The sequence below is a fragment of the Equus asinus genome, chromosome 23, assembly GCF_041296235.1.
Source record: "Equus asinus isolate D_3611 breed Donkey chromosome 23, EquAss-T2T_v2, whole genome shotgun sequence".
NCBI lineage: Eukaryota > Metazoa > Chordata > Mammalia > Perissodactyla > Equidae > Equus > Equus asinus.
In genome coordinates this window covers 28,123,989-28,150,456 of record NC_091812.1, presented here as the reverse complement: position 1 = coordinate 28,150,456, position 26,468 = coordinate 28,123,989, and the positions used below count along the sequence as shown (strand labels likewise).

Sequence of the window (26,468 nt, the reverse complement as noted above, 5' to 3'; positions counted from 1 at the left end):
AGTGGACATGATCTTCCACACATTGGCGTTTTCACACTGGTGATAGGTTCTCTGTAAAGTTCTTCCTTAGAGATTCTATGTTCTTTTCCACAAGAACTAATATATTTACCCAAGGAGCACTCTTGACCAAAGCTGTATGAGATGAAAGCTCTAAGCTTCTCGGGATTTTAAGATTTTCTTATGAAGGATTACTCAGCCCCTCTAGAATTCTACCCGACGTCCTTTGGAATCTTAAAATTGGCCTGTAAAACCCTCCTTCAAATGTTCTTGGAGACTGGGACTGGCACCTGTGCCCTCTTCCTCATTGTTTGCTGCTGCTTCAGAGTCCGGGATCACTGAGATTAGAGGTTTCAGCCAGGATTCCCTCATCCTTATTCCCCATGTGTTCTCAGAGTCCCGGCTGTCTTCCTTGTATATCTGGGCAGTTTCTAGTTGAATCACAAATGTGAGGTGTCAGACTTTCCAATTTAATGATGATAAGAGACATTCAGTTAACTAGGAGATGACTCTTAAATGGCACAGAAATTGGGTTGATCATCCTTATTGGAAGGGTGGGATGATGACTGAGAATGTCATATAAAGAAGAGAATAAGAAGAAAACCTTTTATCTGGAAAAATTACACTGGGCCAATGATTTTTTTTTTAAATGAAGAAAGCCCAACTTTTGAGTTGTCCCAACTGGAAAACATCTTGATGATGGTCATTCTTGTAGGGTAGAGCCGTGGTGTTCTGGAGAAATAGCTACTGAATCTCTTTGCCCAAAGCAAGGAAAGTGTCAGTGTCACAGAATGGAATTGGAAAGCTGTAGTCATCTTAGAAATTAACTAGCCCAAAGTCCAATTTTACAGAAAAGGAAACTGAGGTATAGCAAGTATATGTGATTTAGCCAAGAAAATACTTCTGGTGAGTGTAAGCTGGAGTTAGAACCAAGCTCTCCTGTCTTTGTTCCTTGTATGGCTCAATTGCCATTACGTAATCCACATTTTATAATCTGCTGAGAGAATATGATTGTTTGGGATTTTGTTAGTTTCTTTTCCTAAAGTGGACAGAGACTTATTTTCAAAGCTATCCTAAACAGACCTGTTCTTAACTAAAGAAAGGAGTGCATCAACGAGAAAACGAGTTACTTAAAGAAATGGCTAAGAACGTGGATTGAACTATTTTTACATAGGAAGCTTAGCTGACAGGTAGGATGTGTGATCTTTTGTTTTAGAAATTGCTCTTCCACTTTGGTTTTGCAATAAATGAATAAGGACAATGTATTTATACTGTCTACTGAAGCCAGGAAACTAAGTCGTGTTTTCTTTGTGAATGATCAACTGCTTAGGACTTGTTTCAGATTAATGATATAAATAATCTAACAAGGTCCTTCATTGTACTTTTCTTGGAGCAAACAAAATGCAATGTGCTTTTATAACCAGATGGCTATTTGATTTTTTTTTCTCTTTCCCACATTTGGATATAGATTGATATAGAATTACTTAAAATGCTGCATATAAATTAAACATTAAAAGGGAGATACGGAGAAGGAAAGCTGCCCCATTGTAATCTTTCGTTCCGCAGTCACTGCCTCAAGGACACTCCATTTCATATCACATGTCCTTCTTTTGAAAAGTGATCACCAAGGTTCAAGTAACATTTAAGCATAGCAGGCAACTGCATAATTTATGGACCTTGTTTTGTTTTCTGTTCTTATTTTAAGGAAAAATGAGAAAACAGCAGACTTTTCATGCATTAACTCTCTTTGTGTTCTTCTTTGCCTCCTGTCTTTGCAGATCGGAGCCCTGAAGGACTACTACCACTTCTACCATAGCAGGACGATTAAAAGGTCAGTTCTCTCAAGCAGAGGAACCCACAGTTTCATTTCAATGGAACCAAAGGTAAGAAGAACCAGTTGGGTGGGGACCAAGAGGCAAAGCTTTTGCATTTTTAATTGGTAATGTCACACTGGGAACTGGTGACCGGCGTGAAGGCTCAAATTTCAAGAGCTGTCCTCCCATCCTTTGGTCCAGTGTCTTTGCTTCCTCTTCAGACAAAAATAGACAATGGCTTGATTTTTACTGGAGTGCCGTTATCATCTCAGTTGTATAATAGCCCTGGGGTTATATCATAAGTAGGGGTTGTCATGGAGAAATGAGGAGTATGTGTGTGAGGAGACAGATTGATTCACAAGTATTGAAGTATTAAGAATAAGACTGTGCCATCTATCTATTTGTATACAGATCTGAGGTTCTATCTGAGCTCCAGAGAGGGGCCTATTCCAGAACCCTTAGGTCACTAGGAATCCTGGCAATTTTTGCTGCATTGATAGAGCCATGCCATTAGCAGCCCAAGGACTAGACCATATGTGGGACAGAAAGGATACTGAACACAGAAGGGATAGAAGCTGGCCTCTCCTCTTGGGGGCTCAGCAGGTATCTTTCTTGCACGTTGTCTTTACTCTGAGTCCTTTTGGGTTGTACAGACAACGAAGCCCCAGGAGTACCTAGAAGGAGATATGATATGTCCAGGTCCTCCTATAACATTTTAGAGAGGTGGGACAGCTTTAAACTGGGAGATAGGAAACTGAAGGGTGTTAGGGACAAACAGAGTAAGAACTGGCAATTAAAACTCTGAGGGTGAGTTCAATGTCTGTCCTTATTAGGTTAGAGGAAGGGACTGACTGACAGAACTACTTGGCCTCCCAGATGTGGCAAGTCAAAAGGAAGAAAGGGCAGCTGTACCCACCTGCCCAGTTCCTCTGTGTGCTCACTGTTTATTATTTATTGATTAGGAAGGGTTTTTTTTTTTTCCATTTTGATTTGGGTTTGCCATATGAACTCATTTCCCTACCAGTGAGCAGTAATCTCACCTACAGATTCTTCAAAAATTGTATTCCTTATTAAAGCACAAAGGTCCCTATTTGAATTAACATGCAAATCAGATTTGCAATTTGGAGTTCTGCACTCTGTTATGTGCCGTGGTCCGCCACCTTTAACTTTTTTCTAGAATATTATCACACAGTACTCATGATTGTGAATTTGTTTCTTGGTGGTTAGAAAAAGCACATTTTTTTGTAGGATCCCAATTTTCTGGGGGTTATAGGAACATCCCCTAATACATTATGGTGACCTGTGGACTGTATTTTTTTTTCTTATCATCTGTATTCATAATTGAATGTTTCTGGAAAAGCAGTCTGTCAGGACGTTTCTGAATTAGCTAAGTTTTCAAAGCGAAGTCACGTTTTTCATCTGTTAACTTTTCCAAGCTTTCTTGAACTTTGGTAATTAAAATGATTCCAAATTCAGACCTCATGTGCATAGTCAATGTGAATTTGAAAAACCAAGTACTAGTTGGTTTGGGAGGTAAGAACAGAATTTAATGAGGCATTGTTTTCATGATGAAGGATTTACCCAAATATGGAGCTATTTCAATCCTTAATGTTATCTTGGGGAATCTTGGTCTTCACTTCTTCTTATCTCAGTGCATCGAATAGTTTATGCAGGATCCAACAGAGACCTTGGATGCTGGAACACATAGTACCTGGAATGGATGTCCTTCCTCATCCGTCCAGAGGAGCAAGGCCACTTTAGGCCAGCCCTCGGGTGCATGCTCAATTCCCCTCCCTTGTTATAAAAAGACTACCCCCTATAGGACCGGGTCTTCCTCTTCATTCTGATGCCTCCTGCCTGTGATTCCCACCCAGCTGTTTATCCAAGAGCCACAATTCTACCATCTTTGCAGATAGAGTACCACAGATTGGGGTTTGCCCATAGTTTTTCAAATATTTCTTAAAGTTCATTCATCCATTCAATGGCCATTTCTTGAGCCTCTAGTATATGCCAGGCCCTGTGTTAGGCTTTGGGGATTTGGAGATATAGTGGTACCCTGAGGGAACTCGCTGCAGGGTCTCCCACAGTAGCTTTCAGGGAAGCCCAGGACATTACACTGCTTCTCAGTGTTGGGGATGGAGGAGCAAAGGAGATGGAGGTTGTCACATTCCGCCTCCTCCTCCAGCTCCTTCCTCAAAAAGCTCAGGCCCACTTAGGTCATTTTTCCTTTTTAATTTTAAAAAAATTTTACTTACAGAGAAGCTGCAAAAATGTTATGAAGAATTCCTATTATGCTTTCAGATTCCCCAAATGTTAATGTTTTAGTTCTTACCATGCTTGATCATATTCTTTCTCTTCTATCTATGCACACACGCGCATGTATATGTGTGTATAGATATATGTGTATATAAGTTTTTTTCTGAAAACTTGGGAACAAATTACAGACATGATGCCCCTTTAACTCTAAATATTTCATTGCATATTTACCAAAGCCAAGGACATTCTGCTACGTAACCAGGAGTACAATGGTTAACATTCATTCTCATAAAAATCTGGATATTACCCGTGATTCAGTGATCTTAGCAGATCTTTTTCAAATTTCGCTCATTGTCTCTTTTCTGGGCCAGGATCACACTTAGTTGTCATGTTTCACAAGTCCCCTTGGTATACTCTGTCATACTTCCTTCTGTTTTCTTTCCCTTTTTTTTATCTTTCATGAGCTAGAACTTTTTGAAGATTATAGCCCAATTATTTTGTAGAATATCTCATCTCATGATTAGATTCAGGCTTGGCAAGAACACCAGAGAAGGGCTGTGTTCTCCTCAGCACATCAGATCAGGAGGCACTTAATGTTGATTTGTGTCATTACTCATGGTTGTAACTTTGGTCACTTGGTTAAGGCAGTGTCTGCCGGTTCTCTTTACTTTAAAATGACTATTTTCCCTTCCTAATTAATAAGCGTTTTGTGGGGAGATACACTGAGACTATGGATGTAACTTTCTATGGGATGACTATTTTTCGCTCCCAGTAGACCTCATTAGGAGTGTAAAGCAAGTGTTGATGTGACTTGCTTTCTTAGGCAGGTCGCCTTTGGGTGTGAGTATAGTGGATAATTTGTGTGCCAGAGTGGAGGCACATTTGTGATTTTGGGTGATGGGACCATGTGAAATGGCTCGGTGGAAAACGGTGATGCCTTAAGTTATTTTTGATCACCGTTTTCTCAAGAAAGGGAAAATACATGGGTGAATTGCAGAGAATACACACACTTAAACAGATCCTGGCTTTTACTTACTGTAGTAAATTGCATGGGCTCTTTTTTCCCTCCTGCCTTTGTTTTTACTTAGAGGATTCTAAAGAAGGAAATGCAAAAGTGGCAACATTGTAAGAACAACCCTCCTGGTGCTAAAAAAAAATGCTGTGGTCAGTTGGGGCACACGAGCCTGGAGAACAAGAATAGCCTGGTTCCCGTATGTTAACATGATGTTCTGATCAGCTTTTTAAATGACAGACATTCACAGCCTCCTAAGATAGCATCACTAGGACAGTAATAGCGCAGTTTTGCAGAAAGTGTTGGTACAGTATTACAGTGGTCGGACCAGCTGGTCTTCCAGTATTCTCATCCGTATCTTTCTTTTTGACCCACCAACTTTTCTCCAAGAGACTTAAGCTAAATTTCAGAGAAAGTAGTCTTGAGCTAACATTCTCAGAAGCCTCTCTAGAATCTGTTTAGAAATCTTTGCCAGCCTGTGGCATTTTGTCAGGGAGGGTGTTATCTATAGGAGCAGGAGTTCTTTATAGCCTTTAGCTGCCCAGGCAGTCATGGGTGGGCAGAGGAGATCATTTTCTTTCATTCTCTTCCTTCTTACCCAGAACAGAAAAACCAGAATCCTAAATTTCCTATTAGAGTAGGCTTTTAAAAATAAAAAAACATGAACTGCCATTAAGGCAGGCACCTGTATCCTATCCATGTGTAGTTCACAAACACCACTTTCTCTGCCCGTTAGATTTTGTCTTGAAGATTCTGGCCTTTCAGCCTCTCATCTTTTCTAGTCCTTTTTCTGTCTTCATATCTCCTTACAGGTCAGTTTTTATCCAAATCTAGAATTGAATCACCACCTGCTATGGGGCCAGGGATCGGCACCCCTCCTGTCTTGCTTTTTCCTAAAGTTCATCTTCAGTCAACCCGCCTCATCACATGGATGTGTATAGCCCTGTATCTCAATTATGGAAAAACTATTGATACAATATTACTTATTGCGGAATCATAGGCTCCTTAGAGTAGGCATATCTCTTTCCTATCCAGTGCTGGCATACCCTCCATTCAACTCCTAAGAGGAATTTTTTTCAGCTCTGTTAAGCATGACCAATAACAGAGAGTTCAGTACTGGAGAAGGCAAACATTTCTAGGATTGAAGGGATTTACCCTGTTGAGTTATAATCTGCTTACCTGTAACTTCTACCCATTGGATCCACTTTTGCCTTCCAGACTTAAACATAGCCGCTCTTTCCATATTTGAAGCGCCTCACTTATTCTCCTGGAGCAGCCCTTTCTCTCTGTAAATGTGGCCCAGAATTAAGTGCGAGGCTTTGGCTCCCAGAGATATGCCCATTTGTTACGCCGAAGTATAAGGCATTTCCTCTGAAGGGAATGTTAATGCAGAGCATTCAAGCGTCATACAATGACAACTCCAGGGGTGCAGGAGAAGGATGGAGGGCTAAATAAAGTGATGAGAGGTAGTTAGCAAGATCAGTGGAGAGCAGATCTGTAAAAGAAGAAAGGTAAGTTCAAGTTCCTGACTAATCCAGGGCGGAGCCCAGTCATGCCGAGGATTTGATTTTCAGATGACAGGAGTTTTTCTTTTTGCCTTAAGAGTCAAGTCCATGTAATGGAGTAAGGAAGAGTACAGGAATGCCTCCCTGTACCTTGTGGCCATGTTCCTGAAAAATTATACAGGTCCACTTCTTATCAGTCAAGTCCCATTTCCCCAGGGATTCACTTTATCATTTCAGAATTATTTTATCTTCACTGCTGATTAATCTGTGATTGATCCATGGAGACAACAACACACTAGTTATCTCTTTTTCTTAACTCTGAGACAAACCATTGAAGAGTTGTTTACACACCCCTGACCTACCAGGGGACCTTTGGAGGTAAAGAAACCTTATTCAGTTAGAAATATATGTTCGGAGGTGTCTGAGCTCGATCTTACCCGGCTCCCATGCATGAATTGTGGCCATGCCTTTTCACTAATAAGATTCCATTTGGGCGGATTCAGCTTCAAAATGCATTTCACCCCAAGTTCAAGTGCTTCCTCTTCGGTCCACTGCTCCATTTCCTCTCACCCCACCTGCCCTCATTCCAGCTGGTGCTCCTGTGGACTGTTTTCTTTGGCAGGTTAATTTTCTGCTCTTCGGTTTTAAAGGTGATAATAACTTCATGGTTTGACTTTTCTTTTGCGCAGTGCAGTTTTATATCCTAACATCCTGGGGTTTGTGCTCATCCAGCCGTGTGGGATGATCCTGGGTGTGTTGAGGTGGGATGAGAGGGGCTGTGTCTTCTCGAGCAGGTACCTGAGGCTCTGTGTTGTTTCTTAGTGTATGTCATAACCACGATTTTTGCACATTTGCGTCTTGGCATCTCACCAGGGAATGCAAGTATTTACCAAGTACTTTGAGAATGCCCTGAATTCTTCTGGAAGCAGCCTGGGCCTGTATCTGATGATGAGCAGAGAGGATGCGGACCTGGTGGTCAAGAGGCATACTGGGAGACTCTCTTGTTCCAGGCTATGTTCTTCACCACCTTTTCACCAGCTATGAAAGGCGAGGATCATAGCAGATTCCTGTCTTGGCCTTTTGATAGCATTTCTGCATCTCTGAAAACCCCACTAGAATGCATATACTCCTGGGAGAAGCATTTCAGCCATAAGTTTGCAACCTTTGGTACATTTCTGGTGGGAGGCTGATGAGGAGTGTGGGAGGGACGAGAGGAGGTACGTGGGTAGAGATTCCACCATGTTCTCTACCTGCCCTTCCTTTCTGTCTCATTTCCAAGTCTCCCAGATGGCTGGATAGTCAGAAACCAGAGAGTCAGATTATCCACAGCTGGGATATTTGATGGGAAAGTTTAAGTCACAACCCAAATCCCTTATAGATAGGAGTGAATTAAAAAAAAAAAAAAAACTCAGTGACTTTGGAAAGGTTGCCAAATCTTTATTAGAGAGCACTTGGCAGTACTTGGTTTGGAAAGGTTATAAACTCGCATGCCTACAGTGGGAGTGCAGATAACAAGAATGAGTGAGATGGGCCAGATAGCAAATAATTGGGCATACGGCACAGTGTCAAACTCCTGCCGGTTGGAAGGGAGCAGCTGCGACTCAGCTGCAGCCGATTGTCGTCATGTTGGCAAGCTGGCTCCATGTTGCCAATTCAAAAGAACCGGCAAGTCTGGATTTTTACATAACATTTCCTGATTTTAAATATTGGCAAATAATTTGAGAGTTTTAAAATATTTGTGTGGGCCCAAGAAGACGCATCTGAGGGGCAGCCCAGTGTGTAACCCCTTGAGTAGGCCATGAGGGAGGAAGGGAGGCAGGCATGAGAGACAGATTTCAGCACTTTGCTAACTTTGCTTTGGTCTCACCCTCACGCCGGTTTTATTTCTGTCAGTCATGCTCCACTGAGTAGCTCAAATGTGATGTTTCTCTGTGTCTTAGTTTCTAAATTGAAATACGAGTATCTATTTTAGGCAAAAATAATAGGCTCAGGTCACCCAGGTTCTGAAGCAAAGGTTGCAGCTGGTGAGGACAAGGTGGAGGTACTCATTCTGTCTTCTCTTGTGCTTTGTCCAGTATTCCACTGACACTTATTTCTGCAACTGAGAGAAAGAGTATTACCTGAAAATGGAGGTTGGAGGAAACAGCACAAGTCAGAGAACAAATGACATATGAAGTGATGGCCATGGGAAAATAGAAAGAAGGATTTGATGGGAGGAGGGGTAGATTATAGATTTTGCATAAGACACTTTAGCCACTTGAAGGAAAGGTAGTAAATGTAAAATCTTTGTTATTTTCTTAATTTATGTAGTATTTCTAAGATAGATTCTAAAAAGAAAAAAAGTAGCTGATGGATCTAAAAAATGTAGGATAATGACAACATTCTAAATTTGTAGAGTGGTCTTGTCTTAGTTCAGTTTGCTTATAACAGAATACCATAGACTGGGGAGCTTATAAAGAATAGAAATTTATTTCTCATAGTCATGAAGGCTGTGAAGACCAAGTTCAAGGCACTGGCAGATTCGGTGTCTGGTGAGGGCTGCTTCCTGGTTCATCAACAGCTGTCTTCACGCTGCAGCTTCACATGGCAGAAGGGGCAGGGGAGCTCTCTAGAGTCTCTTTTCTAAGGTACTAATCCCATTCATGGGGGCTCCAACGTGTGACCTAATCACCTCCCAAAGGCCTCACCTCCTAATTCTATCACATTGAGGGTTAGGTTTCCACATATGAATTTTTGGGGGAACACGAGCATTCCGTTGATAGCAGATCTGAAGAAGGGAATTTTGGAGCTACAGATTCTATTGAACTTTTGGCCAAGTTAGAATAAAATAAGTAAGCAAACCTAGGGAATGAATGAAAACAGCAAAAAACAAAGGAAGACCCAGCAAAACAACAAAACCAAAAGCCATTTTAATTGTCTGGCTTTGAAGAGAAATCCTACTGATCCATGTATTTATTTTAATGAATGCAAGAGTAATTAAGAAATCCAATTAAACATCACCATTGAAAAGGCCTGATTTGTTAATAAGTGCTTTGAATTTTGTTTCTGTGCTCAGTTCTACCAAATGTCAATCAATTATCACAGCATAAAAGGAGGCAGTATGGTACAGGAGAAAGAACCTTTGGATTTTGGTTCCTGCTCTGATCTTTGCAGGATGATCACTTAACTCCTCTGTCCATCAATTCTTCCCCCATTTGAAGACTCATCATTGTTCATGCATGTCCCTAGAGAAGTATACAGTATAATATAGTATAATGAATTGTACATGTAAGAAAAGATCAAAAGTGTAGGTTAAATCCTTATAACAAGATAGTAAGTAGCCATTAAAATGATGTTATAAAGCTATACATACTGATAAAGAAAGATCTCCAAAATAATATGTAAAGTAAAAAAAAAACAATAAAAAAGAACATATAAGATGTGTTCCCATTTATGTTAAAAAGAAACCCTGTGTTTATGTGTTTATAGTTATATGCAGGATAGGTTTAGAAGGATACACAAATACATAAATAACTATTTAGTTACCTTTCTACCTTTATGATTTTTTGGTAACTATTTACAGTGAAACTCCTTTTGATGATATCAACAATGCTTTGATATTTCAAAGCCAGTGGATACTTTTCTGTTCTCATCTGACTCTACCTTTTACTTGACGTGGTGGTCAATCATTTGTTCCTTCTTGAAAAGCGACTCTCTTAGTTTCTGGAGACCACATTCTCCCAGTTTCTTTCCTCCCTTCCTGCACCTTCTGTCTTCGTTCATGGCTCCTCCTCCACCTAACTTGTAAATTTCAGAGAGCCCAGGGCTTACCTTTATGTTGATGTCCTTGCTTTAAATTTATATCTCCTTCTCTCACCTACCTGACATCTCCAATTAGATGTCTAGTAAGCATCTAAAACATAATTTGACATATTCGATACTTTTAATTCTTGCCCATCGCTACAGCCCTCAAACTTTCTCCTTCCCGGTAAATGGCACCATGATTTATCCAGTTGCTCAAGCCAAAAATAGAGCAGTCTATTCTTAATTCTTTCCCTTTTCATTATTCCCCCAATGGAATCATCACAAGATCCTTTTGGCTCCACCACAACATTTATCTTGAAGCTGTGAAACTGTGGACTTTTCTCTCCTCACTACCACCAGCCTGGTTAATCCCCCCATCATCTTTGACCTGGGCCACAGCAATTGCCTCCACTACCACTCTTGTTCTATAGTCGTTTTCCATAGTGAGTACGCTTCTTAAGATGTACAAAGATCAAGTCTTTCAATGACTTTCCATTGGCTTTGGAATAAAATCCAATTTTTTCTTAATGATCTTTAAGGGCCATCATGACCTGGCTTCTTCCTACCTTCCTGAGCTATTCTTTGAAATGCTTCCTTTTCCTTATCATACTCAGCCACATTGGCCTCTTTCTATCTCTGGAAACGCTAAACTCTTCCTTGTTCCCTTTGCCTGGATATACTTCCTTTGGTCATTGCAAGATGAATATCTTCTCACCCTTCACATATCAAAGCAAATGTTACTTCCTGTGAAGAACCTTCCACAATCATCCTTGCTAACATAGACCCTTAATCTCATTTATCCAGCTACTATCTAGCTTTAACATGTTAGTGTCCTCTTTGTTACCTATCTGAATCCAAAACCACAGTGTTTCTTTATTTGATTGTTATTGGTTTTTCCCTTCCAGGAAATAAACTCAATGGAGTCAGAAACACCTGCATCTTGTTAACTGTGGTATTCTGTTGACCTGGAATAATGTCTGGCACACAGAAGACCTTCATTAGGAGAATGAGTGAATGAATGAATGAATGAATGATATTTTAAAATTAATTTTTACACGAAAGTAAATGATAGAGGCAACAATACAGCTGGGAGCTATAATTTTCTCTTAATTTCCCTAGAACTTAAATCATTTTATGGTGACATACAGAGTACTGCCACATTTTAGTGCAGACATGGGAGCAGTCAGTTGGAGAGACACTGTGTTATCAAATGAAAGAGGCACTGAGGATTTGGGATATTTCGATTCTGGTCTCAGCTTTATTACTAGCTCAGAGTTGCTGTTAGCATGTCTCTCCTCATTGGGCTTATTTCACTTGTAAAATCATGGAGCAGACGAGCTACTTTCTAATGTTCATTCCAATCCATTAATTACCATCTTGAACCAATGTCACCTGTGATTTTACCATTGGTCCACGTTGTCCATCATATGTACCCTTTTTGTATTCTCTATTTTAGTGTCTTTCCAAACTTCCTCCTTCTACCTTTCTTCTCAATACTTAGAATATTTCTCAGTTCTCCCGCTAGACACTGTTTTACCCAACAGGGCTGATTTTGCAATTAAACTTGAAATTAACCTGGTTAGTCTTGAGACAGATACAAACTTGACCTATTCAGCAATGCCTGTGATAAATGGGCAACAACTAATATTGCTTCTTTGTTCTCACAGTACATCTCTCACTGAGACAAGAGTATGATCATGAGAACAGTAATTATTATTACTGAACTGTATGAATTCCAGAAGGCAGTTCCAAATAGCAAAACATTGTACTTAATACAAGTTCTTCTAAGGAATTAAATACTTTATGTGGTTTTTGGAGAAATGGAACATGTTCTAAAATAACAACAACAATAGAACAAATTGTGAAATCCTGGCCATGGAAATTAGAAATATATGAGGAGGATGGGGGTGCTGGTGGAGATGGTGGGTTGGAAGTGGGAAATACATGAGGCCAAAAATAAATCAGATCAAATCAAGGATGGATACAATTAATGAAAATTTTTGGTGGACATGTAGATTCTTTTTTAATCCATAGGCAAAGCTAAACAAGCATTTTCATATATGAGTTTGTCAAGCCCAGGCTGCCATTCCAAAAAAAAAAAGTACGAAAGACTAGCAGAGCGAGCAGGTGAGTAACCAACCAGGCTGTGTCCGTAGGGCACTCTTGCCTGGGATCCTGAACAAGGGCAGCTTTTGCTCTAGATGGAATGTACCAATAATATCCCTTAAGATGTGGACATGCTTTTCAGACTTACTCCTTGGACCAGTGAGAAGCCCTTTCTCAACCCTTCTAACCACAGAGAGAAAAGGATGAAGATGGAGACTTCTTGGAAGACTGGGAAAAAATGGGGTCATTCCTTAATACAGGGAAAACTAAAGTGTCCCGGGAATGAGGTAGCATTAGAGGGAGATGTGGAGTTCAACAATTCATTCATTTGCTTTCTCCAAGGATAATTTTGAGAGCTTATTGTGTACAAGATACTGGGCCAGACATCAGAGATAAAACTACAAAAGGAGACCTAGTCATTGTCCTCATGGAGCTCCCATCTAGAAAAATCTAAAATCCAGGTCTGAAGCCAAAAAACCCGGTTGTTAGCATCAGTTTTTATACCTGTACGCAATGCGGGCAGCTGTAAAGCGGAGACTTTTGAAGGCATCAATTAATATCTTTTTAAAAAGCTTTTCACTACCACATCTCAAGGTTATGTTTATACCTAGGGTTGTCAGATAAAAGAACAAAGTTTAGTATGAGTATGTCCCAAATATCGCATGGGGCATACTTACACTGAAAAAATTAGCTGTTGTTTACCTGAAATTCAAATTTAAGTGAATGTCCTGTGTTATTATTTGGTAAGTCTGGCAACTCTAATTTATACCTAAATCAGTTTGAGATTAGAATTAGGATAAAACGTACCAATACTGAGACACTGGTACCAGAAATGAGGCACAGCTAAGGGTAAAGATGGACCCAAATCCTAGTATCCATGATAACAGTAAATTGAATTCCCATGTTCCCCATGTCATGAAGTGTTCCTTGAAAACGTCATCAGTATAAAGGAAACTACATGGCATAATCACCATGTATTTTACCATATACGTATATTGAGACATTTAGATTGGTGTCCCAGCATATCATGGTATCTGTAATCCAGCCCTTATGGCCGCCCCCTGCCCACTGCCCAAGATGATTGCTTCTTTGTTGTTTAGTAGAAAGAAAAACTCTTTTAGCCCCTTTTAAAGCATTACACAAACTGTCCTTTTTTTTATTGAAGTGTAATTGACTATCACATTAGTTGCAGGTCTACAACATAATGATTCGCTATTTGTATACCTTGCAAAATGATCACCACAATAAGTCTAGTTAACGTTCGTGACCATACATAGTTACAATTTTTTTTTCTTGTGATGAGAACAAAATTTTAAGGTCTACTCTGTTAGCAGCTCTCAGATATGCTGCTAAGCATTAAATAATAATAATACTATTATTAACTACATGATGATGATGATGATGATTATTAACTAGAGTCACCATCCTGTACACAAACTGTTCTTCTTGACTCCGAGAGAGAAAGTCAATTGTCTCTGATACTGAGCTCTGTCTCCCTGACCCTTAAACTTCTATAATAGAGGGTGTGTGTGTGTGTGTGTTTGTGTGTGTATGTTTTGGGGGTGGGGGGCCACCACAGCTAACCTGGGAGCTGCCACACAAGGGCAGTTTAAATGAAAGCATCTATTTAGCAGCCTTCTCATCAGCTGTCAAGCTTTTAGGTTGTCTCATTATAGGCAAAGCAACGTAATTTGAAGATTTATAGATTTTGGAAATTTTATAAGCAGTGTAGTTGTAGCAGGGCTCCTTCACAAGAGGAAGTCCCAATTACATAGGCATAAGTTCTAACCAGTAGTTAGTATTAACTGATAGCAACGGGGTCAGAAGTCCAGCCTGGCACCAAATCGGAGACTGCTTAATTACCCCAGAGGGCAAAGGCTCCACATGTAGACCTCAGTGAAGATAACAAGATGAATCACAAGTACATACAGCTGGCCTTTTCCGATTTCATGACTATAGCTCAGACTTTGGGGAGCACTGAGATTACATCATTGGGAATAAAATTTAGAGACAGTTTTCCCCTGTGCACCAGTGCTGGCATCCTGCATTGCGAGTTAATACAGTGGCAGGGAGTTATGAAGCCTGTCTGTAAGGGTCGGTTTTCTCTTATCATCAATGGATAAGTAGAGCCCATGTTCAGCCTTGTATGTCTAATTCAAGTTTGTAGTTGAGCAAACCCTATGAAGTGACAGGCACAGCTCTGCATTTCTGGCATAATTTACAAGCTTGGAGGCTGAATAATATGTGATATGACTAGAAAAGGATAGGCATAGAAAAATGATACCACACATCTTTTTAAGAGTTAATAGTATATGTTTTTATTAAATCCTTGAAAATCCTCAGTGCAGATTATATCTATTTTAATTCTTTAGAATTGATTTCCCCCCCAAGCATTTCATTAAAACAGTTTTCAAACATACATCAAAATTAAGGAATTTAAAATGGACACCACTATACTTGCTTATAGATTATATACTTATATATTTACTTATAGATTCCACCAATAAGATTTACATACTTCCTTTCTCTCATATCTATTCGCCTATCCTTCTTTATTCATCCATTAATCCATCTAATTTTTGGATGCATTTCAAAGTAAATTGCAGACATCAATCCATTCCACCCCAAATACTTCAGCATGCATGTCATTAATATCTTTGTTTTCAGTTTTTTCTTTTGATGTAAAATTTACATACAATGAAACTCACAAGTGTTAAATATATAGTCTGAGTTTTGACAAATGCATACACACGTGTGACTTGAACCCCTTTCGAGATATAGATTGTTCCCATCACCCCACAAGATTCTCTCAAGCCCCTTCCTGGTCAGTTGTCTCCCCGCAGAGGCAATCACCGTTTGATTTTTTTTCTGCCATAAATTAGTTTTGAAGGACTTATTTTTAAAAATTAAGGTATAATTTACATAGAGTAAAATTTGTTCTTTATGGTATACAGTTCTGTTAGTTTTAATAAATGTATACAGATGCGTAACCACCAGCATGATCAAGATACAGAACAGTTCCATCACCACCGGAGAGTCTTCTGGGCTCCTTTATAATCACCTGCTTCCCCTACTCCCAGCCTGTGTCAGCCTCAGATCTATTTTCTGTCCTTATAGTTCTGCCTTTTCTAGAATGTCATATGAATGGGATAACATAATATGTAGCCTTTGAGTCGGGATTTTTTCACTTAGCATAATGCATTTGAGATTTTCTCCATGAGGTTGTGTGTGTCAGTATTTTGTTCCTTTTTTATTGCTGGGTAATATTCTATTGTGTGGATATACCACAGTTTGTCCATTCACTGGTTGAAGGACATTTAGATTATATCTGGGTTGGGTGATTATGAGTTAAGCTGCTATAAACTGGATGGAATCTATTTTAAGTCTGAGATGGATTGGCACTATCCAGCTTTTGGTGTTTATTTGTAAATTCCCAATCCACTGCCAGACACAAGATAAATGCACTGTCGGGTTGCTAGAAGTATAAACTGTATGATTTGGAAGAAAATTGTTTGGTTACTTTACTCCTATGAAATTTACGGCTTGTAAATCCAGGTTGTCAGTATGCATTACATTACATTTTGCATTTTGACTTTGAGAACCTGAAAAAAATATCATTAACTGTTTGAATTTCATAGTCTAAAGTGTCTTTCTCATGGGTGATTTTTTTTCAAGTGGGTTTGGGGCATTTTTCTTTCCCAGGCAGGACACATGTTTTGGTTTTTCAGTATCATCTTCAGAAGTAAACGTGTATATTTCACCCTTATGCCCTGAGCACTGGGAGTAAAGATTTGATGGTGAGGAAGCAGGAAAAGTGAGACTGGGGAAAAAGGATATGGGAGAGGGGAGAGCTCCAAGAACCAGTAACAACCCAGCAATAAATGTTTCATTGGGTTGCTATGTGACAGTGGTTATACCAGGTCAAGTTGCTTAACAGTAAGTCAGATTGATGAGGGGTTTAGTTAGCTGAGTAACTGACCAGGAGATGAATTTCACTTTAGGATTGTGCTTTTGTTTTGGCCAGAGATCCGGTGCCAAATTTGAGAAGCTGCTGCCAGGTGCCTACTGGGATGAAACCTGCTTGTCTCTTCTTGCTTCTTGCATTTTCTGTGAAAGTAGAAACAATTTGGTAGTTTTATTTACATGTATGTCTGCATGTGTGTGTGTGTGTGTGCGTTTGTAATAGAATTGGAGATAGCAAAAAAAAGTACTTGCTTTATTCATTTACTCAGTTGTTCAATAGAAATGTATTAAGCATCTATCAAATTCCCACCCTTTTGAAACTGTCAGAATAATCAGAGCTTAGAAAAAGAAAAAAAAAGTGGTTTTGTCACTATTATAAGAATTAAAGGTAGAGATGAAATTTTACCTAGGAGCCTTAGTAAGCTTCTGTGGGATGATAAACTTCTCTCCCTTCTTTGAGCTAAGACTAGAGAAGGAAATGGTGTTATAGAAGATTTTGTATTTAGCGTGTATTTAGCGTCACACCAGGTGTTAAATTGATACACTTCAAATAGGAGTAAAAGGACACTACAGGCCATCTGAATAGGTTAATAATTGGTAATTGTGTGGCTGAACAGTACATGGAAACATAGAAAACCAGGTGATTTTGCAACATACCTAGGATTTTCTTTCTCAAAACAGGCCTGTTTTCCTCCCATGTAGAGTTTGTACATGGTTTCTGAGATTGTTGTCACGGAAGCGTTTTGCTTTATAGGTACATTATTGTTCAGATTAGGTTCATCCGTCACTTTAACACTCAAGTAACATCAGTAATCTTTGTGTTTCTAAACCTTGATGCTGCTTATGAATTTACAAGCACACAAGTTGGCTAATGAACCTCCCCTGGGGTGGGGGGTGGGGAGGAGGGGAGGGATGTGCATCCTTGAATATTCCCCTTCCCTACTGCTAGTGTTAGAAGCAGCTGATGAAACGCCCAGGAAAACACTGAGGTACTTTATCCTTGTTATAACGATAGCTTTGTTACAAAGTTATTCAGTTACAGCGCCTTAGCTTCTTTCGAGATTAAATTTGCTCATAATTGCAGCAGTTACAATGGCAATTTGTTACACTTAAAATGCTTGGCTCTTCAGAACGTCACTATTAAGGAGAGTGAAGTGGGAGTTGGGCTGCGTGGATCAAGTGGATTTAGACATCGGGAAAACCGAAGGGAAATACATGCACACTCCTCGGAGGCCTCAGCAGCCAAATCAAGCCAGCACACAGGGAGCCTGAAAAGTGGCCTGAAAAGTCGCCCTACTCTTTCCCTCTGGGGCTTTCTCCATAGGACACCAGGTCTGTGCGGCGCTTGCCAGGGAGAAAGGAACATTATGGGAAAGTGCACTCAAACTTTATTTAGTAGTGGTTGCCTACGTGTCTCTGAAATTCTATTTACACGTTCTATCTGAACTATGAAATGTCTTCCCTCCTTCCTTCCTTCCCTCCTTTCTTCCTTCCTACCATCCCTCCGTCCTTTACCTTCTCTTAAAAATGGTTTGGAAATATTTTAAGTTCTATGCTAAATATTGACTGCATCCTAATGAAAACTTTCATTTACGAGTCACAGTACTTCGAAATACATAATTTGAAGGAAAAAAACTAGCATTTGTCCAGCCCCTGCTATATGCTGAGCCCTGTGCTCTGCAATTTATGAACATTCTGTCATTTGATGCTCTTGACAAACTTCTGAAGAAGCTGCATCTCTTCCCAGGAAACAGGCCGAGAGAGAGGCGGGTAGCTTTGCCAAAGCGTTTGCTGTTTTCACTCCTTCATGCTTTCTCCTGCATTTGTTTTTCTTCTTTCTGGGAAAGATAAAAAGTAGGAGGGTAAAAAGTGGCAGTTAAGAAAGATTAACATTATTTAGGCTGGAGCTCTCAGGCATGGCTGAAACCTCAGCTTCCCTTCTCCCACTCTTTAAATCGCCTCCCACCAACACACATACTTGAAAGCCATTTTTAATGATTTAAGTAATTCAAAATAGCTTAAAATGCTTAAACTTTAGTTTTAAACTGTAGCTTCCAATTAACTCAATTATTACATACTTAATTGGAGCCAGGATACTACTGCTACTACTAAAAATAAGAATAAAAATCATCATCATAAATACTTCTTGCATGATTATGTGGCAGGCCCTGTTCTAAGTGCTTTCTGTGTACTATTGCTCAACCTTTTTTCTTTTTATTATTGTTCCTCTAAGGAGAAAAATTAAATTAAATTGAAATTAACTAAATTAATTTGAATTTGAATTAAATTTAATTTCTCCATAATGAGAAAAATTAAATCCTAAGGAATAAATTTTTGTCAGGCAGGATTGAACCACAAGTCTAAGATTTCTTTTCACCCTCCAAGATGAAATCAGCCTTGCTGAGAATGCAGGTACTAACTAATAGCATTTGATGCTCTTGACAACCCTAGGAGTTAGATGCTATTATTAGCCTACCCGTTTTATAGTGAGAAAACAAAGACCCTGAGAGGTTAAGTAACTTGCTCAAGGCTTGGATAGTAAGTAGCTAAAGCTTCTGGGTGTATCCTCTTGACCACCACTGTATTGCCTCTACATCTTGACTCATTCATACTGGTGGCCGCCTATGTGCACACACATTTTATATCCCATATAGTAATCTTTGATAGCAGTATGATTGAGTCTGTCCAAGTTGCCTCGTCTGTTACCTCCTGGGGAACATGCATCTGAATTCTGGCATTGGCATACTTTATAATTCTCAGTATGAGCTCTTTCCTCTTTACCTTGGTTCAACCCTTGACTAAGCTCTTCACTATATTATCTGCTTTAATCCTCTTGATAACCTGTGGAGTGAGTAGGTGCTATTACCCTCTCTTTACAGAGAGGTCAAGGAGGAGCCTCAAGATTAGGAAACCTGCCCAGGGCCGCAGGGCTGGTAAACTGCTGACCTAGGCGAGCAGTACAGACTAGTTATATTCCAAAGCCCATGCGTGGCCTCGGTCACTTCCCACAGAATCTCCCACGGCAGCCTAAACTCTGGGTGGGCTTTCGACATCTCATCACACATTTGAAAGTCTATTAATATCATTCAAGTATTTATTTGAAATAATTCTAGATTCATGGACAAGATAGAGTGACTCAGACTTACCTTCTACAAAAGCTAAGAAATTTATAGAAAGAGTGGTGCATAATTTAAGGTGCAACCTACAGAGAGATACTGGAATGCTGGCTAGCAGGTACTGCTGCTGAAGATCCGTTAGAAAGGAAGGTAAAATACCTTGGAGCTTGGGCAGGATTAGAAAATAGATGCGGCTTTTTCTTGGTGGCCTGCCTCACACTGAAGTCCTCTCTCTCCTGTATCCTTAGGGCTTCTGGTTTTCAGCATCCTCATATTTGCTTCCTCAGCAGTTCTCAGCCTGACTCTCAAAGCCTTAACTCACAACAAGTTATAAAAGACCAATAATAGCTTAAAGTATTATTTCTCCCCAGAGGATTTGCAATTTCACAGAAATTGAAGTTTAGAGGATGACATATTAAGGATGACAGTTTAGACTTGGGGTGGGGAAATTCATAGGAGGGTACTAACCCCTGACATCCCAGCAGATGGCTGTTGTCTCGCGACTCACCCGTAGGCCTGTTTATCAGGTTAGAAGTCAAACTGAGTGTTGGTTTCACAGGATTTCCTATATCCCCCCCTTTTCTAAGATGTGAGCTCCCTGCTAAGTAAAGCCCACCTTCTTCTGGTTATTGTGTCTTGTTATGAAACCGAGTCTTGACTCAGTCCTGGCAGAAGGATGTGGGCCGAGTGATAAGTGAGATGGCTTCTGCTCTTGGCTCCTCAGGGTGACTGTGTGGGTGGTCTCGCGTGCCTTAGTTTCTCCATCTGTTTCAGTGGAAAGGATCGTAACATTCTTGGAGATCACAGAACGGAATGTGCTGTATAAACACCAGGCAGTGTTGTTACAATAAATAGCAAATTAGTGACTCTAGCTTAAATTTCCTACACTTGATGACTTGTGGGTGTACCAAAGAGTCAGAAATTGTCGCTAGGAAAAAAAAAATACTTCCTCCTATTTTCTGACAAAAGCAGAATTTTAGGATTTGGGCTGCCATCTGCTGAGAAACAGTCCTGCCTGCCCCGTGGAAGGCTGAAACGGAGGCTGCAGTAGAGGCTCGCGTCCTCCTAATTAGCTGGCTTGTTGATGTTTGCCTCAGGGTGCTAACCTGTGCGTCTAGCTTTTTGGGTTTCAAATTCTCATTTTTACAAATCTCATTTTTTTAATTTAAAATATCCTATTGAAATCCATTGCAGTATTAGTATTAACATTTCCTGTTAGGCAAAAAGAGTTGAGAATATCTCCATTTTAATAGTCTGGCTTTCTAATGGAAGCAATCATGTACATATAGAGAACAATTGCTTGCTGGTGGCTGTACAGCATGACTGTTTCTCTCCAGCAATTCTGTTTTGAGAGATTCTTTTCTCATTCAGCATTCCACTAAGGATCCAGGAGTGGGGCCAACAGATGCTCTCTCTCACCTGAGAGTAATAGTTTATGGAACAAAGGAAGAACGGTGGCTTTGTGCCCTGAATCCCAGATCTGCGGTTTGTCCTGTGCTGTGTGCTCTTGTTTATTAGGAACAATAATAGGCGCCCTGTCTCTCTAACTGGGTTGTTGTGAAGCTCAAATGAGATTTGAAACAGCTTTGTAAACTCAAAAAGATTAGGTAAAAGTAACACATTAGCAAGAGTAAGTGTAAAGTCTGAATTGGGCTAAACCTACTTAGCTTTCTATAACACTAATGGGTGAGAATGACTCCCTGAAACAGGCCGAGAAAAAACTCAGCTTTTGACTCCATCTGGGCTCAACAGTGGTCGGGACTTGACCTCTCCTAACTCCTGTCCCAGTTGGAAGAGAGCGGAGAATGAAGCAAGTTTATTAGGACATTTTACTCTGTATACTTAACAGTGGTTTGTCCAGCCTGACTGTAAACAACAGCTGGAGGAACTTCTGCTTTCAGAGTCCCCATGCGGATCCATGGAGAGAGCAGCTGGGAGTCAGCGTGATTCACGGGAAAGACATAAGCTTTAGAGGCCAAAAACCTGTGTTCAGGAACCAGGCCCCTAGGTGTTGTAAGGTTCATGAACTTGAGATGCTCTGTGCCTCTGTTTATTCTCTTACAAGGTTGTACTAGAAATTGAGATAATTAATGCACATGGAATTTTCTTTCCATGGAAGACTCTAGGCCTTTGACTTGGAATCAGAGCTCATTCTATCTCTCTCTTTCATTGACAGTGAACATTTGGGCAAATGATTTTAGCTCTGTGAGCAAAAGTTTCCTTCCGTATAAAATGGAAAGGATAATAATAAGAATGCATAGCAGTGTGAAGGGTACAGAGATGAATTCATTCAAAAGACATGTAAACTTGAAGGCAGTATATTCATTCATTCTTTCATTCAGTCAACGCCACACATCTACTCTGGATTCTTGCCCACCAGGAGTTAGCAATCTAGAGGGCAGACAGACACGGAAGCTGACAATTACAGCTCGCTATGGTCAGACCTCAGATAGAGGCATGCCCGCACCATGGAGGGAACATTGAGAAAAGAATGTAATTATTTGGGGAATCTGAAATATCTTCCCAGAGGAGGGGAGACCCTTGAGCTAAGCCTTAAAGAATAGTAGTTGGCCTGTGGACAAGCAAGTTGATGTGGCACAAGGACATTCTAAAGGAGAAGCCAGCGAAGCTTCAGGTGTGTGACAGGGAATGGCATTGTTAGGGCACATTTCATTTTGGCTGAAACTTCAGTGTGTTTGGGGGGAGCAGGTAAGGTGGGGAGGTTCAGGGGAAGGAGCTGATAAGGTAGGTACCTTAGGAACCAGGTCTCACTGTACTGCTTATTCCATGCTAAAGCACTTCGGCTTCATCTTGCGTGCGTTGGGGTGTCTATCATATACATGAAACTATAGAATACCGTGTTCTTGTTGAAAGGTGATGCTACTGAGCCACCATGAGCTGTTCATGAAATTTGCTATTTCCCCCCCTAGATTGGAGAAGGATTTGCACTAACCCAGTTAACTTCTTGCCTGGTTCTTCATATCCAGTAACTGTGCACATTCCAGTGGTGGCTGAGCTTGGGGCTGACTGTGCCTATGGCACAAACTGAAATATTTGCTAGGTGAAACTTAAGAATCTTAAGAGAGTCAACTCTCATTGGCCTCATTTGCCCCAGTAAACATTCGGCTTAAAAGACCATTAATTGGACATTTACTGTATGGGGGGCACAGCGCCATGCTAAGTGCAAGGGAGAAATAAGAGTAAGATGTGGTTATGGAGTCACAGTAATGACACTAGCTGCCTTCTCTTGAGCACGCAGCGTAGGTCTGGCGTGGGTGTAAGTGCTTTACTTGTATTAACTCATTTAAACATTCCAAAGCCCTCTGAGATGTGTGTTGTAGTCCCTATTTTATATAGGTCAGAATAAGCAATTTTGCACACGACCTAGTTTGTAGAGGAGCTGGGATTCAGACTCATATGCCCAACAGCAAAGTCCGTGTTCGAACTCCTACTTCTGGTGTATGATGGGGACAGATGTGCACACGACTAACTGTATATAAGGCGAAGACTTGGAGAGTGAAGGAGATTGTAGGAAATAATGTAGCCTAGAGTTAGGGTCCTATTTCAGCTGTAAAATAAAAATAAAACTGACAAATCTTTCTTTTGCTTACATTTCTTAAATCATAGTTCAGAAGAATCAATCAGAGCAATTGTCACATTCTAACAAGCTGGCGAACTCAAGGGGAAATGAAAGAGCGGGAAGGAACAGAACTAGTTAGAAACACCCAGAGGTCAGGGCAGCTCTCAATGGACTTGACTTCTGAGGGGGTGAGAAAGCTGAGCGATCTCCCAAAGCTCTGTGAGCAGCTAATCATTGAAAGGAAATGGGAAAAAAGCAAGGCAGTAGAGAGAAACTATCAGAGAAAAAACTAACTTTAATATTCAGGGAAATCAGAAGGAATGTGATCATGGAGAAAAGGCATGATTAAGGAAAAAGAATGGAAGAACAAATGGAAATTTAAAATGTCAGAGATTGCAAATCCAATCTTGTTGGTATAAAGGCCAGTTTATGCTTTTTATATGGCAGATTTGTTTATCATTCCCCCAAATCCTATTTACAGAAGAGAAGAGGGCCACAGGTGAGCGTCAGGCATCTCAGGCCTCCGGCTGTGCTCTGCTCATTGATATCCAACAGCTGCTGCCCAAGTGCCTGCTAGGAAGTCGGTTCTCTGATAGGTTCCACAATAAGTTATAATCTCCCAGCATTTTGAGAGTGAAAAGAGGTGATGACACCAGGACAATAGACTTGAACTGCAGTTGTCCTGGTCCAATAGGGACATCTGGTCACCCTGTTCAGTGATGAATAAAGCTCTCTCCAGCCCCAAGGTGTTGACTGGCCTATAAGGGAAACTGAAGTATGTGCACAGTCAATGAGAATGAAAAGTGGAAAGTGGTAAAGTGCCAAGGACTGGATCAGGCAGCAACTGCCTGGAAGAAGGACGGCTTCTTGCTAATCAAACAAAAGAGCCGTGTGGCTTAGTCGTGTCCCTGAGTCCACCAGTTAATGTTGCAGCTGGGCTGAATTGAGTCTTTGTGATTGGGCTGAGCCTGAAGCCCAGGCCTCCCAATGGCCTTGAGTGCCTCTTCTGTAGCCTTCTCTTCCTCTTGTGGCGCAGATGGTGGGGCTAGTGTACCCCTACACGGAACCTACTCAAGATTGCACTGACTTGCTATCAAGTGATATAAGCTCCAGAGGAAGTCCAAGAAATTTAAGGCCTTTCAATCAATTAGTTCCACCACATTTTCTTTACAGTTAATTGATCAATTAATATTTTAGAATTAGTTCTCCCATGTAATCGTTCAAATCTGACTTGCCAATGTGACAGCTACCAGCCACATGTGGCCACTGTGCACTTGGCACATGGCTAGTACCTCTGTGGAACTGGATTTTTAATTGTACTTATACATTTTATTAACTTTTAGATTTAAATTTTAAAACTTATACTTGACTCAGTTATTTAGAAAACATTTAAGTGTGTTTGATACACTTTGGGTATGCGAATCTACTATTTTCAACTGTCAATTTTATAGAATATAAATACAGATCAAATATTTCCCATAAAATTTGGCATCTGAATTGAGATGTGTTCTAAGTATAAAATGTGTACTTGATTTTGAAGACAACCAAAAAGAAGAAAATATCCCACTGACAATTTTTATATTGCTTACGTGATGAAATGATAACATTTTTGGATGTACTGGGTTAAAGAATATTATTAAAATTTATTTCATCTGTTTCTCTTTGCCTCTTTAATTTGGCCGCTAGCAAATTTAAAATGACACATGTGGCTTGTGTTCTCTTTTATTGGAGAGCACTGGTTTAGGTATCAATTACCTGCACTGCCTCTGGCAGAGAGCAGGCGCGGAGGCTGTGAGGTTACTGCCCCGGTGGAGCATGGGGTTCCTGTGGGAGGATGGAAAATAAACAGCTACATGTAAATAATCGGCATGACTTCAGATTGTGGTAGGTTCTGGGAAGCAGTGATGCTTGAGTAATTGGGGGAGGGAGCCCACGTTTAGAGAGTGGTCAGGGAAGGTCTCCCTGAATACAGTGAGCTGAGACCTGGAGGGATGAGGAGCTGGGAGGGATCAGTCGAGGTTTCTTGGAAGAGAAGGTCTTTGATCTGGGCCCTGAAGGGTGGGTATACTGTGCTTCCCTTAGCTCATTCAGAAAGACTTTTCTTGGGCTACTGGGTCAAAAGGAGGATGCGGAGAAAACTCCTGGCTTGAGGCCAGGCCTGGCAACTTGGAAGGCTCCGTTCCAACTGAGCCAGGGGCCAGGCAATCAGCCAGCACATGGGGAGAGAGTCTGTTGGCAGATCATCCTTCTGGAACCAGCTGCATGCTCAGGGCTGGGAATGTGACAGGGGGCTCTTCCATAAGAATCAAAACACTTTCAGTTTTCACAGCTGGGTATTCACAGCAGAATGCACAGTAGCCTTAGATTGGGGAGCTGGTATGTGTGCCTGGCCCCACCGTGCTGCCTAACCTTGGAAAGGGACAGAATCCACCAGCATAGATACTCACTGTCATCTGCTCCTGGAGGTCTCAGTGGAGATTTGGAAGTGGACCAAGAAGTAGCATTTGTGATGGGCACACATAATGTGGCCCATCTGTAGAGAGTGTCCCTATCAGTAGGTGTCAGGGAGCTGGTTAGACATCACTGCTGACTGGCTGCCTCAGATTGAATGGGACCACCAAAAGTGATGAGTGGCAACAAAGTCCTGAATGGGCCTCTCAACGTACTAAGCACTGGGCCTGTCTTCATGAGAAACAGGCATGTGTAATGGTTAATGCATGAGTTCTGGAGGCAGATCTTGTCTGAATCCTGCTTTGCCAGTTACTAGCTGTGGGAACATGGGCAAAGAAGTAAACCTTCCTGAGTCCCAGTTTCCTCATCCGTAATGGTGGTGTTTGCGTGATGCCAACCAACCCCTCAGACTGTTATGGGGATTAAATGACAGGATATACACGTAGAGTCTTGCTCATAGAAAGTGCCTCATAAATTGTGGCTATTATTATTTTTGGCATTATTCTCATTAGTCCTCTTTTTCTTTTTTTACATTATGATATAGAAGCAAAGTTAAAAGATCAGGTTGGGCCATGACTCACAGGTTCGCATTTTGGGGATACGTTGACACAATCAAGAGAGAGATCACTTTACTAACTGCGCTGGGGAAAAATAACATCTTCTTGGCTTTTCTGGGCTGCAGATTTTGGCAAACCCATGGAAATCACAGCTTTCCTCTGAAATTGTTCTCACATTTCCGGTTTAACAATTTATGGTGAAAATCTAAGGAGCTTCTGTGTTTAAAATAAGCAACTTGGAAGAAGAAGAACTTTAGAGAGGCATCTTCACCTGAATCGTTTCGTTAACAATGTCTGCCACACAGAGCATCTTGACATTTGGTTTTTG

At 40.7% G+C, this 26,468-nt stretch overlaps 1 protein-coding gene across 6 annotated transcripts in view; it reads left to right on the top strand.

Moving 5' to 3' along the window:
• The window catches only part of PCSK5 (proprotein convertase subtilisin/kexin type 5), a 444,775-nt gene that overhangs the window by 37,456 nt on the left and 380,851 nt on the right, over positions 1-26,468 (top strand). For all 6 annotated transcript variants that reach the window (XR_011497225.1, XM_070495324.1, XM_044767585.2 and 3 more), the window contains exon 2: positions 1,776-1,880. Coding sequence is in view for 5 of the 6 variants with exons in the window: in XM_070495324.1 (XP_070351425.1) it covers positions 1,776-1,880 (105 nt within the window). In the remaining variant the exon portion in view is untranslated. The remainder of the gene's footprint in view (positions 1-1,775; positions 1,881-26,468) is intronic.